The following is a 15266-nucleotide window of genomic DNA, read 5'->3' on the forward strand; positions in this document are numbered from 1 at the left end:
GTTGATCCTTAAGCGTGGAAGATAATTACATTGGCAGCACAGGAGTGGTTTGGTTATTGTCTGCTGGCTCCTTTGAATTATAATAGACCTAAATGAAGGTCACACACACTCATATATGTGTTTCCCACTGTCACTTCTAACAGTTGATGAAAAGTAAGGGCCCATTTCGGCGTGTAGACGCTGCAGTAGACATGTTGGTTAGTTCTCAGACTTTTGGAACTGTTATATGTGATGTTATATAACAGCCTAAAAGTCAGTTAAGACCACTGGAAATTAAAGATTGATTGGGCTCCGAAGTGCCAGCCCCTCTCTGAAATAGCACAGACACTTCTATTCTAAATGAAGAGTTGATACTCAAATGATTTGTAAGCTGCTGAAAAGTTTTGCTCTTTGAAATGAGCACATCTCCTGATAGTTATTCAGCTGAGGAAAAACTCCCATGTCTTGTCTAAAGATGTTCTCATGCTTGCTCCACATTTGCTATGTTAATGGGTAGTTTTGTGTCCAGTCTTGATCCTAATCTTCCAGATCGAGAAGCTCAGGCAAGAAAATCTCTTGCAAAGAGGTAATTTCATATTCTCTGGCAGTAAGGCCCAAGCCATTTAGATATATGTCAATGTATGCATGCTGTCTGAATAGGACTTCATTCAGAAAGTACATCTTGCCACCAGAATGTAGAATTTTCAATTCAAAATCATTATACATGTTTTTTTTTTTTTATGTAAAATAATGGCTATAATGGTTCCGGCTTCATGAGGCAATGTTTTATTTTATTTTTTATCATTCCCTATAACATAGTGATGAAAATGTTTTGCCCCTGAACTGGAGGCTTGTCCAGGGTGTGCCCCGCCTCTTCCCCGTTGACTGCTATGATAGGCTCCAGCATGGATCGCTGGAGAGCAACACTGCTACTTCCTGCATTCAGATTGTTCCTGGTTTCAACACGGTTCAGTCTGATGCTAAGAGGGTACTTGAAGACTTTCTCCTGCTCTTGCACCCATTGTTATTATTGTACTCTTTGGAATTTTCTTGCCTTTGTACTTGCACCATTCATCTGTGTCCTTGTACAAAGACATGCTCACGAACAAACTGAAGAAAGTATCATATTATGGAACTTTAAAGGCTCCGTACATTCTAAATTTTATTTTCTATAATCGTATCAAATGATGCATCATTCTGTGAATTTTCTACAGCACTCTAAACGCCACTCGGACGCTAATATGTAACCGCTCTGCATCCATATGTGTGAGGCTCATTCATAATTATTTAAACAAAAAGCAACTTTCTAAAAAAATATATTTCTGTCATGTATTTTTAAGAGGTTAAAAAAAATAAAAGACGGTAATTTATAAAATAAAATGTTGAATGAATTTTCATAAATATTACATCAGGAATTGTAATAATGGCAACGTACACAAGATGTGAAATTGACAAGTCTCTTTATATCATTTCAAAATATGTGACCAAATTTCATTGGCCGAATATAATAGTTATGAATAAAAAAGATCAGCATGGTCTGCTGTCCCTGCAGCTCATTATATGTTTAGTCATTTCAGTGATTCTTTATTGCCTCACCGGGATTGATGGGAAATTTGTGATAATCATGCCACATTAGAAGAGGAGAGCAAACAAGCTTCCTCTAATGTGCACGGCGGGACGCATTTCCTCCATTTAGGATGATAATGACTGGCCAGATTGTCAGGATTATTAACTCCACTGCATTGCTGTTGGATTAGTTTGTTGTTAGTGGCTACTCGCACAAGTGTAGTGATCAGTATCACTAAGATGATAAAACATTCTGATGTAAAGCTAGGAATAATGAACAGTCACGTTTCACTAGTTGTTTGTGTTGTAGTATGTAGAATACATCAAGTATCATAGCAGAACGACAAATATATCAGCCTGTCAGGTTCTTTCTAGGATTTAATTTGGTCTGTATTAATTTTCAGGTAATTAATTATCCTTTGACTCTTCTGAAGAGATGAAAACCAGCGGGATTTCTACTTTGTGGTTCATTTTGTTTGTGTTTCTGTTCAGTCTGTGGGCTCATTTGGACAGAAAGCGTGCTTTGAATGACAATCATCAATCTTTGCTTGCTCAGTTGTGCTCCCGACCTTGTTGCCCCAAGCACGAGACGGCAATGAACAATTCCAATTAAAGCATATTGAGGAAGATTTGCTAAAGAAACATAGGTGGGCCTGGAAGCTCATTAAATACTTGTGTAATTGGCAAGGTGAACGTCTTAAAGGGGTGTGTGCAGTGGGAATTTTGTGCTATGTGTGATAAGGAAGATTTCTCTTAATTCCATAATGGCTTATTTTGAATGCTAAGAGCAAACTATGTGTCGCTGTGTCTGGTAATATTATTAATATTAATATTAATATTAACCTCGGCAGTTCCGTTCTCTTTTATCTCAGGTAAAGTTAAACAATCTTTGCATCTCTTTCGTCACGCCGTTGGCACCGTTTTGTCTTCTTTACAAGTGAATTAAACAGGCCAGGACTCCACAATGTTATTTAGGTGTGGGGTTTTGTAATATTCTGATATTGTCTCATTAATTTCCCTTCAGCATATACTAAAGAAGAACACTTTCTTTCCAGACTTCTCTGGGACATTTTAACTTGGTGTTTTCTGATTCCAGTATCAAACCCCTGCAAACATTTGCCCCTAATGTGCACAAGGATGTGCATGACAATGAGTCACACAAATAATAGATAATAAACATGAGCCTTCTGCCAGCAGAAAAACAAGATGATGATTAGGATTAATTCCCAGCTTTCTAACTATTACCATAAAGAGCATCTTTTGTTAATGTTTGTTTTCTTCAGTCATAAATAATCATTTGCTGAGTTTTCACAACCAATATCTTCAGGGTCAAATTAACCGCGCTGTATATTTATTAATGTGAATAATTAGATTTATTATTTGTACTTCAGTGGAGAGAGCTACGCTTCTTTCATGCTCACACATCAGAAAATTATGATTCAACAAAGTCATTGTGTAGTTTAACATTTAATGGCCTGTAAAACCTCATTGCAATCTAGATTATTTTATGATGCTGGACTTAGACAAATCCTATAAACAAAACAAATAAATTCAGCTCGGAAATCAAGGTTATTTGTGTTCATCGAGATGCTGGAGCAGCTTTCAGTGTTCCAGAGGTGTCCGTCCTGTTATGTCACTCCAGAGTTACAAAGTCCTTCACCTTACAGAAACACAGCAGTATACATTTGTATTTGATGTGGAAGTGTCGAGGATACGAGTGGATTCATCAGTATGAGATAAGAGCTGTTTAAATTTTCATGACTTCACTACGGGTCTGCGTTTGGCCACTTGCCCATGTTCTAATTGGTATGCTGCCATTCTTGTTGTGAAGAACTTCATGAATTATGCACAAACAGCAAGTTACCACGTGTCCCATTATATGGAGACAGTGCAATGTGACTTCCTGCTTTTCTGGAAAGACAATACATGAGACAGCTCCATTCTCATTACAGCACAGCCGCAGCTTAGCGAGGGACCCCCCCCCCCACAGGCAAGAACAGTGAAAGCATATGGATTATTTTGTCTCCCCATTCATCTGATTATTCTGACCGATTAGAGTAGATTATTATTACTAGTTATGTGAGAAATCCACACTTGGTGCTGACGCCACTTTAACACAGGCTGCTGTGTGTTTTCCTCTCGTCCTCTCACCTGAACCAGGCCTGAAGTTGTCGTCTTCATACTTTAATGGGTTTTAACAGTTTAGTGAACACAAAAGAAGGGCGAGAGTTTGTAAATTGCAAATGAATGTAAATGTCACATGTTATCCATATTTAATAGACCATGGTTTAAGTAATAAGAGGCAGTACCCCTGAATTAAGTGAGTATAAATATACGGTATGTGTGTGTGTGTGTGTGTGTGTGTGTGGGGGGGGGGGGGCGCATCAGTCTTGGTCATTGAGTCATTAAGTGAATCCTTGATGACCTTTCTGAATTAAGCTTGTATGCACGGGCCAGTTGTGTGCATTAGTTACTTTTCCTGACTTAAAAAATCCATGCCGTTCGTCGGCCTAAATGAGACACCTGCAGCGCACCTCTCTGGAATGCTCTGCGGTGATGCAGGGTGACTTCTTCTGTGTATTGATGTTGACCTGCTCTGTCCAATGCGGAGGAAGCCAAGGGCAATCGGGAAGGATTTGGAAGATTATGTTTCTGTGAAGTCACTGCTTAAATGCTCTCATTTCCTGTCATCACTCCTATGATTCAATTATGAAGCTGCATTCCCCTGTTTTTGCCAGGCCCGAAAAGGAGAGCAGTGATTGACAGGTGAAGACATTACTACGCGAAGGGAAGGAGAGTGCAGGGGAAGAGATGAATATTTGAGTAGATGGCATAAAGGAATCTTGTAATTCATTTTCTATTTAAGCTGCTGTTTCATTCACTGAATAAATGCATCACTTCAGGCAGTGGCTTGTTCTTGCCATCACCATCGTCTCGTTCTCAGCAGACAATTTTACGGTATTTTATTATTTGACGATGATGATTATTCTAAAACCTTCTGCTCAACCGGTCAGTTTTGTGGCAGACCACTACCAGGTTTTTGCTGGACTACACTTGTTCCTTTCTTAATGGCAGCACAAGGAATATCTGCTGTCCCTGGATCGCTTTCTTTGCGCCAGGTGAACATTTCCATATTGCTGTTTGTTATTTGTGCTTTCTATTCCACAGGGTGAATGTCTGTTGGCCGATGTTCAGCCACTCCTTGTGTGTCTCTGTCAGATAACATTTTCCTACTGCAGGTCTTAATTAATTAAGTTAGCCAAAGTGTGGGGATTCCTTTAGCAAGTTTTGATGAACTCACCCCTCTCCTGTGCCGCTGACTTCATGTGTGGCATGTAGTTGCGTTTCTGATGCAATGAATTCGGCAATTATCTAGGTAAGCTGTGCTGAAATTAAAGTTTTGTGTTGTCTTCTTCCAACAGATGTGATCCATACTGTGGGCCCTGTGGCCAGAGGTCACGTGGGCCTGACCGAGACCAATGACCTCACATCCTGCTACCAGAACTCCCTCAGGCTGACGATGGAGCACGGTTTGAGCACTGTGGTGAGTGCATCATGCCACCGCACTCATCTCAGAAGTATTTTTGTTTGCTTCGTGCAGCTTGAAAGACATAAATTATGTGCCGGTATTTTTGTTTGACAGCAAGTACGCCTTCAGGGAGACAAGCCATGTTTGAAATTTTAGAGTAAATTTGTAAAAGGTACAAGAACAGAAGGATTTAGCATCTTTCATTTTTGATACAGTTCTGAAAAGCCTTAATCTTCCTTTTTTTTCAACGTAGCAACAGGGAACACAACAAAATGAGAATGTTTCATGTTTGTCAAATTAAGGCCTTTTATGTTGACCACATTGGCTTGTGATTACATGAAAAGCAGGCCTTTGAATCCACCGCTCCTTCCCATTTCAAACTACACAGATTTCCTTTTGTCAGTATTTAGAAAACAAATACCTTCAATAAATTGAAGGTAGAAATTTACAAAGATAAATTGCAGGTTTGTGTGCTAGCATCAATATTTTTTTTATTTTTTTTAAAATTCTACAATAGCACAAGTAATAATAATGTACTGAATATGACTTAATCACTAAACCTTAAATGGCAGCAGCTGTTCACTCACCCATCTTCTAAACTGCTGTGGACAGTGTGTTTCACTCTGGCCCACGTGATGTATGGATTATTCCTACCCCAAAGGGGAGAAATCAGTATCACACTACATTGTGACAAATCACATTTTCTCCACCACCCTAGTACCTTGCGGCATCATCAGTGGCTAATCAATGGAAGTACTTACCAAAATAGAGAGGAGACATAGATGAGCACCAGTTTCATTAAATATGGTGACAAATTGTTGCTCTTCTAAAACTTACAGAATGCAACAGACACGACTGCAGCGAGCATTTTCATCCAGTGTGATCAATGGAGTCACACACTTGCCATTAACCGGTCATTTACACAGCGGAATAATATAAATTGGTGGGCTTTGGGATCAATGGGCACAAAACATGCTTTACAGCCTCATCTCAATTTACTGTTTCCATTCAAATGTGTGCCAAATCTTGCTTTGATTCTAACAACAATTTATTTATTTTATGTCCATGTATATATATATATATATAACTATATATATAAAAGATGCAGACATTCTGTTTTCACTGGGAACTGTTTGGATCTTGTCTCATCTATTTAAACAGCTGCTCCGAGTGAAAACAGTTGTTCTGTGATTGTCTGGCCTTGTAGGATGAGCTTACCGGTAGTCATTATGTCTTTACCTTTGTCCATTTCATCTCTGTTTACTTCAAGGAAAACACAAAGGCTATTTAGCAAAAGCAAAAAAAGGGAATGCCCATTTCATCAAGTGAGGATGTGGCCTTGATTTAGTTTCAGTTGATATAGAGACAGGCTCAAATATTTCTCTGGTCTGAGTCTATAGCTGTTAGTCAGTTCTGCAGAGCACAGCCGGGCCACAAAGAGTTTATGTGCAGCTGATCAGTACTAAGTTTATTTGGACTCATCTGAAAGGTCTCAATAAACTTTGCTGTGTGTGGGAAAAAAAAACAAGAGATCCCACCAAGCGTGGGCCCCAAGCCAAGTGGGTCTACGCAGTTGGAGGGGGTGCACATTTGTGAACGTTAGACCGTGGATTTACAGAGGGATAGGAGTCAAAACAAAACACAAAATAAACTTGAGCCAGAAAGAGTAGGAAGGCGCAAATCTCGATATTGAATCTGTTTGTTTGAGCTCAGAGCCTCCCTTCGGGCTGTGGAACAGAGAGGACACCTCATTCGCCTCATTACCGAAGCACATCGAGACAGAATGTTTCGAGTCAATTGTCATTCAGGGCGTAAAATGCATTTCATTTACCTGAGGGCAGCTCAATGTGCATGACTGACCATTCACTACAGTAGCATCCCCAGAAATAAAATATCAGATAAGCTTTTCCTGTCTCGGAATGGAAGGGTTTACAAAGAAAAAGCTAAATGATGTATAAAATATAGTTGTATTTAATACATATGCTACATTGTTTGACATCAAGACACAAATGTGTATAAAATGTATATTTAAAAGTGTTGGGACATTCTTGAGGTGACGATTCAGGAATAATAGCAACATATTTAGACCCTCTCTATGTTTTTTAAACAGGCTTAAATGTGCTGCAATCTATCTCCTATTGCAAGGAGACACCAGAAGGATCGGCTGTAATGGCAGTTACAGTATACACTTCAGAGAGGCTTGTATGATCAAAACAGGTTTATTGTGGGACAAAACCAGTTGTTGTTTGGTGTTGGGGTAGTGAACCCACTGTATATATTTACAGAGGGGCTGGTATTGTTCAGGGGTCACATTTGTTGCAGCATCTAATTTGCTATGCCATTGTTATAAAACAGATCTGATTATAGACAAACAGAATGAATGAATGTCCTTCCACCCATGAGGTCATCAAAACTTCAGTGACTGCAGCTCAGAAAGTCGTTCACGGTAGCAAAAAACCAAAATCTTTGCTGCTTTGTTTAAGTTTTGAGACATTTCTGTCTTATGTGCGGTGTTAAGGTTGGTCCATCTTAATGGGCAAATATATCAAGAAGAATTTCAACAACAAATCTAATAATAACTTTCAACTAATGGAATCCAGTTAAAACACCGCCGATGATCTGATGGATGGATGAATGTGGTTGTTTCACCACCACACAGGATTTGAAATCTGCCAGCAGGCTTTCACAACTCCCTCCCTCCAAGTGTTAAGTGGATAAACATTCTGTGGACCATGATGTGTTTGTCAAATCATTACTGCTGAAGCCTGTGGTTGAAAGTCAAAGTGTGTTAGGTGCCTGTGTATATTCAACATGCCGTCTTTTACAAAAACGAATGTTCATCTTTACTCATTTCATCTCTGCAAAGACGGCTCTTTGTTGCTTTTATTTATTTTTACTGTGGTGAAAGAGCAGCAGGCTGTCACAGCACCCTGGGCTCTGACTGGCGGTAGCCCACAGCCAGGATGCTGGCGTTGCAGGATGCACGCTGCCGCATCACACAGGGGAGTCGTGTACAGTACAGGATCCGTGCAGCCTGTGAGTGAAGTTGGAGCTTGTGAGCTGATGAGCATCACATTGTGAAATAGCCCCCTCCACTGCTCTCTCCTTGTTACGCTGCATCTTGTCAGCTTTCAAACAAGGATTGGTTGAGGAGCCAAAGAGGAAATCTAACTACAATATTCGAAGCATGAATTGTGATAATATCACTGCCTTGCTGGTCGATAGGAGTAAAGATGCTCTTACGGGCTATCAATATTTGTGTACACTAGGATGTACTAAATTCTGTTCTCCTCATGGCCCTGGAGCATTTAAAGTGTCTCTGTCCTATTTGGAAACAGCTGCGATTGTTGTGGAAAATTAGTGTTCAGAAGCAACATATTAATGTGTGATGTTTCTGTGTGAAACAGGATTTCCATAAAACAATAATTTATTTGTGAGCTACGTTGCCATGCAGCACTAAAGATATGCAAATGTTTAATCACTGGGACCTGCCAATCACTTTATCTTATAACCAAAATAATGATTTCTTGCTGTCAAGATCGGCTCATGTGTCTGCTGAAGGAATTATTCATCATTATGTATGTGATTGGAAGCATTGTGGTTATGTGTGTACTGTAGCTGTATACTTTCCGACCCTGGGGGGGGGGGGGGGGGGGGGGGCTCCTCTCCAAAGAGCTGGAAAGCCACACAGCACATGGAACTGTGGAGATGGTTAATGCAGGTCCCCTGTCTTGGTTAGTCATGGACGGCTGCTCAGATTCTACCCTGGAAGCAAGCATAGCATCTGTTAGACAGAGACAGACATACTGTGTGGAGAGGGACGCCACCATCTGGAATCCATTTGGCCTTAGACTTTGTTCCATTTTAGAAACATATTAAGCATCCCTGAGACTGTGACCTTTAGAATAAAAGAGGAGCTATGTATTGCCCAAACATGATTATTGTTTCATTCAATTCAGCTTCTCATTTGAGTCTTGAGTGAGTGTTCTGTCAAAAAAAAGGTTGGATTTTATTGTGGACATAAAGATACAGCAAGCGTTGTTGGTTGTTGACTCCTGATATTTTGGGCAATGAAGCATCCTTTTTGTTCCTAATTTGATGTTGACACGCCACAATTTGATGTTTTTTTTTTTTAATGTATCTGTCATTAATATATTTCTGGCTTCGTGCTGTGGGCTGGCAGCTGACAGTGTGGACAGTGACGGGGTTGCAGACTGCATTTAGTGGCATCCTCTCTGACTCCCAAGCTGCCCTGGAAGGATTTTATAGTCATAACACACTGGCTTTGAGGACATCCAGCAGGGAAACCACAAATTGCCCATTGAAGAAAATAAATAGAAAATGCTGAAAGCCAAGTGGATTGGAGATGAATGGTGTAAAATGATAGGATTAGCCACCCATTCTCTGTGGGCTCATTCCAAGGCTGATCAGAGCATTAGCTTACATTCGTTTTCACCAAAATGCATTCCTGCTAAAGATACCTACGTAGTGAGACCACAGCAAAACCGTCCTGTTGGAAGGAGACAGCTGATACCCTCGACTGAATAATCTGTTTCACATAACAGGGACAGCAAGTGAAGAACTAACAGTGTATGAATGGGACAAGTGGCAATGCTGCTGTGTTCTCAAGATACACGGGACAGTGGGATATGGAGGACAAGTTGACTTCTACCTTGTCATAGTTTCTAGTTTGGCTGACCACATTTAGAAATCTGCTCGCTTCTAGGATTAATGTGGAATATTCTGTAATGTTTTGCTGTTCCGTATTTATTATTGAGTTTGAGTTTGAGTTTGAGTTTATTTAAAACAGGGACAATACATATTGATGAACGTTTCACACGTAAATATGTAAGATTATAGCCAATGGCTAATTTCCATCTTTAGTCCCTTTGACATCAACAACATAAAACCACAAAATCAATAAAACAACAGTCATAACAAGTAGAACAGTTCTACTAAATAGTACAAAACAAATAATGAGGATGATGACATTATCAGAAAAACTGGGGATGGTAGCCCAACATTTAGCCAACGGTAAACAAATATATCAGTTTATGCATGATTGTGGCTACAATGTTGCTCTTCCAATTAATATAGGTCATTGGTTTTATTTAAAAAGTATGTTTTTTACAGCTGTACTTAAATGCACAGGGATAGCTTTGCCATTATTTATCTTTCCAAATGCAGTCATATCAAACTTAATAACTTTTTTCCATTTTGGTGTTTAGACTCCCCAAGTGATTAATTAATTTTCATTTATGCACTGAACAAATTGTGCATCCATTTCCATACCCTTCCTCATAAATTCTTGTCCATGAGTGTAAATGGGTCCAGATTCAATTATATAATGCATGATATAAGTAAAGAATCTTGACTGTGCACAAACTTGGCTTTTGAACATAGCAAAGTTAACTGAGCCAATAATTGGGGTAGAATGAAAGGCTCACTGCTGATTTGTTGACACCCTTGCAGTTGGTCGTGTTGTTTATTTCAGCAGCATCCCATTTGGTTCACACTTTGAATTCCTCTGCAATAGAATCCAAGCTCATTTTCTTCATGGCATTATTTGGAAAGCTTAATTTGCTTATAAACTCTGGACTCTATGGGGACCTTCACAACCAATTCCAATGATGGAACAGCTTTAAAGGTGCAGATAAAAGGTGATTTGACTGATGCTCCCCATAGACTCTGTTTAGTGTTTCTAAATCTCAGATTCGACCCAGTAGACGTTTGCAGCCGTCTGTGCTCATCTCTGTTTACCTTTTAATGCCGTGTGAAAACAAAGTACAGATGGTCCTCACTTAACGACATACTCTTTTAACAACGACTCGGAGTTACGAGGGGCTTTTTGAATATAAAAGTATGTGTTTAGTGACAAGGAATCGCCGTTACGAGCGGAATGCGCTGGCTACAGTATAAATGTCCTGTATTCATTTTCATGTCTGCTTTATCCGCCTTTTGGTTTCACGGGTGTTAAGAGAGCCTATCCCAGCCGTTCTAAGGCCAAGAGGCGGGGCATAGCCCGGAAGCGTCGCCAGCGCATCGTGGAGTCATTTGTGTGTAAACTTTTTTTAATGACACAAAAAATTCTGTCAACAGAGGTTTCGTTCAACAAAAAAATAATTTAGCGACGGGCCCTTCGAAACGTAACTCTGTCAATATCAAAAGTATTTTATTTGAAACATTTTAGTATTATTAAATGTAAGAATAATTAACTTAGTTTTATTGATTTAGGTTCCTTTTGTCAAAATAAAAGAGTTCTACCATTGTTTATCAGAGAGTTATTCCAAACACAATGCTCAAATGAGGGGGGGGGGGGGTCCTGTTGTTGTACCTTATATTCAGCAGAGGATTTCACTGGGTGTCACCCTGTCAGTAGTTATCTACAGTATAAGGTTATAATGCAGATCTCTCTGTGGCCAGTTGCTGCTCGTATAGTCCACTACCACATAGACTAACTGCGCGCATCTCCAAAGGTTAATTAGGCTCAAGCTTTCAAAAGGTCATGCTGCCGTTTAAATTAGCCATTGCTGTTTGTCTGATCAAAATCATTGGCAACACTGGGCCCAATTAGATCCAATTACCTCGATAGTGGTTGGGGTAGTCTGCCATGTCGTCCACCTTAAGGACCATTGGAACCCTGATTATCCCAATGCCCTGATTCAAAGGGAGGCAGGCATACCTGTAGAAGCCTCAGATCAGTGTAAAGCGGACATCCTTGTCACATTGCCATACCTCCAGTCCAGCACTACGCTGTATGTGGGCTGATATATTAGGATATGTAAAATGTGACATTTCCACACATCTCAAGAGGGGACGGAAGTGGTCATCGCTAGTGTCTATGTGAGAATGGGCTGATGCGATCATGCTAACATCTCGATTGCAGGCACTGGAAGCCACCACAATCATTGGAAGGGCGAAACCCTTCCCAAAAACATTCTGCTCTACCTTGATGTTCTGTGAGGAAAATGGCTATTGGCTGGTGCTGCTTTAGATGAATGTGCTCTGACAATAGTAACGATTCTTCAAATCATTTAAGCACTAAAGCACAGTTACACAAGGATAAATACACACTGGTTTCACTTCAGCTATTTCTTTTCTCATCCCGGCTGTGAGGAACTCCTGCAGACTGAATATCTATGAGGTTTATATCCTTCCGCGGTGCCACCTGAGAATAGGAAGCGACAGCTCGTAACCAATTGAGGGACCGTCGGAGGAAGCTGTTGGTTAAACAAGCACAATTCTGTGTACGCCAGGAGACAACAGCACCACAATAAGCATGCATTAATTAAACATACCTGAAGAATGTGGGCAGCACAAGAGAACAAAAAAAGCATCTGTCTGTCTGTGTCCCTGCTTCACTGCAGGAATAAGAAAGTGAAACTTTTCTTACCAATAGTCTGACTTTAAATAAAGACAGGGCGTAATCTTTAGGACCCACTCGAGGAGAGAAGGCTGTTTTAATTCTAATTGGTAGCATTTCATTCAGAGGCCACTTCTGAGCACGTCACTTTTATTCAATGAGAAAGAAAGTCAAGCAGAGACAGTGCAGGGACGGTGGCATTTTAAGTAGCTAGTTAGCTTTGAAGCTTCCACAATTAATCTAGTGCACAATTGCAGCAAAAAAACAAACAAACTCGTCCATACCCTTAAAAGATTGTGTTCTCCTTTATCCATCTGTTTAGAGTTAGGCTTGATTCTGATGCACCGGTGCCGGCGAGCATTTTTTTGCACTGCTTGATTAATGTTTTTCCTTTGATCGATGGAGCTGAGCTGGAAAGACACCACATTCAAAGCAGGCCTCTCCCATAGCCTGAAGTTGTTCCTTAACTTTGAGAATCTCCGTAAGCGCACAGGAACTGTAACAGATTGCCGTTCAGTTGTTTGGACCTGTTTACGTCATCCTGGTTAACGAGCATGGCGAGTCCTCCAGTGTCTGCAGGTTCTGACTACAACCTACGATACTCCTGCTGCTCTGATGCATGTGGTTGCAATCCATTTGACTCTATTGACAGTGGATGGATTTTTTTTTAAACATGTTATGTTAATGTTTAACCAGGTAAACCTTTTGCATCCAGTCACGGTCTACAACCAACAAATCCACAGTTTCACAAATCTTGGCAACACATTTTTCTGTAATTGTGATACGCATGGCAACATTTTCAATCTAGACCTGACAGATGGATATTATAATTATTGCTGAGCGAATGTTGAGAATACTGAATCGGTGCATTCCTATTAATAGCCTCAATTAAAATTACAAGGTGAGGCATTCGGCATGACACGGCATCACAAAATGACCTTCTCAGATTGTTATTCCTGAAAGAACGAAATGATAAAGCAGACAATCATTGTGAACATGTGATGTATGTATTAGCACTAATCAGATTAGTAGCTCCATAACAGATGCAAGCCTCGGCGCTCTGATCCAGCTCCAGCTCTGTGGCCTTGACGCTCTCTCAAAGGGTTTAGAGTTGGAGATTTATAAAGCCAGGTGTTTAACCTGATGCCGACCTTGCCGGGGCCGTCTCCATGAAACTGGAATTTCCGGGTCAATCATAGGATTCCATTTCAACATGGACACAATTATCCTTCAGTCATGTTCCCTGGTGTTTACAGATGTGTTTGGTCGGAGTACAAGGTTTCTCCACGTTGGTTAGTACATGTGATTTCTCTCTAACTTCGGTGGTGCGCATAAAGTACAATCACAGTGGGATATTGGGCAAAGATACGGCCACCTATCTATTATTTTAGTATTCTTGTTGTTTGTTTGTAGCTTTCATACTGGATAAATAGCAATCACACGAAGATGCATCATAGTTTATAACATTAATTATTTTAGGAATGCTAATCAGTAGTCTGTTAAGCTGCTTAAAGTGTGTGGATTTTTTTTTAGATATATGTTTTTAGTTATTAGAATGATTAAATTGATGATTTAAAGGGAAAGGTTCAATCAAAATGAGAATTTTTGATTTTTATCAATTTGTTTACCTTAAACATTACATTAGCCTACAGTTGACCATTTCCTTTATTTCTTATTTGTTTATTAATTGTTTTTCTGTTGAGCACAAACCTGCCATTGATCCTTCTGAAAGACAGCGAGCTGTTGAAATTGATTGTTGTTGTTCTCTGCAGGTTATCTACAGATTTTTCATAGCACTCTTTTCCCCAGACTTAAAACATGCACGGTTTATTGTGTTTTGTTAATGCATTGCTTCCTGTGTGTTTTATCAAAGAGAAAGTATAAAGCAGCGAGCTGACAGTGATTGGGAGCCTCGGGAATATTTCCAGTTCTTTGTGCGACTCAGAAATGCAGAACTGCGTATCTACATTCAGGATATGTATAAAGTCAGAAATGAATATTTATAATAAATCCAAAACACCAGTGCATATTTATGATGTGCATTTTTCAGTTTGTTGAGTGCAACTTGGAAACAGTGCATATTTTGGTGTCCAACAGGCTGGTCCATATTCATCCATATTCATGAGAACGCGATGCCTCGATTCAAAATCCTTAAGACTTTTGTTGATTTAACAAGCGGAAAGTCATCATTTTGTTATCAAGCAGATTTCCCCACAGGCTCTGGTCAATGAATGCGTACAGTGGCAGCTGCGCCAGTGTTTATATTCCTATATAATGCTTTAATCATGCCACTATTACCCCACACATACACCCAGTCTAGTGCCATAATTATCTCTCAAGGTCACAGCTGACGAGGGCTGAAGCAGTGCGCCTGGTCTGAGCTGATTGACTCGCAATTTTAAACTGGCTCCGTCGAAGCTTACTCAGCAATTCAAGAGGCAATGAAGCACCCTGTGCAGGTTGATTAAAAAATATATATTAGCTTAACACTGCAGGATTGCCCAGGCAAATGTTTCAGATTGTTTAGTGGCATTTTTATTCTGAAAATGCAGAAGTATTTTGGGGGAAAAAGGTTGGTCTGCTCGTTATACCTACCTGAGTGATATTCAGTGTGCAAGAGGAAAACCCATTTCTGTTTTGGCATGTATTATTATTACTATGATTTTAGTTGTAATAAAGAATTTAGCCACCTACTCTTTCACACCTGATTTTGAATGTGCAGCCCCTTCCCCTTCCCCTGCCCCAAGTAATTAAAAATTACATAACATGCTAGTATTAAATCATTATTAAATATGGGCATGCTGAAGTAATACTTTATTTGGGTAGTTT

The 15266-nt window shown here is 39.9% G+C and overlaps 1 protein-coding gene across 1 annotated transcript in view; it reads left to right on the forward strand.

Moving 5' to 3' along the window:
* The window catches only part of macrod2 (mono-ADP ribosylhydrolase 2), a 351161-nt gene that overhangs the window by 243811 nt on the left and 92084 nt on the right, over positions 1-15266 (forward strand). The window contains exon 6 of the mRNA XM_068741582.1: positions 4968-5089. Coding sequence (XP_068597683.1) covers positions 4968-5089 — 122 coding nt within the window. The remainder of the gene's footprint in view (positions 1-4967; positions 5090-15266) is intronic.

The sequence above is a fragment of the Brachionichthys hirsutus genome, chromosome 7 (genome assembly GCF_040956055.1).
Source record: "Brachionichthys hirsutus isolate HB-005 chromosome 7, CSIRO-AGI_Bhir_v1, whole genome shotgun sequence".
Lineage (NCBI taxonomy): Eukaryota > Metazoa > Chordata > Actinopteri > Lophiiformes > Brachionichthyidae > Brachionichthys > Brachionichthys hirsutus.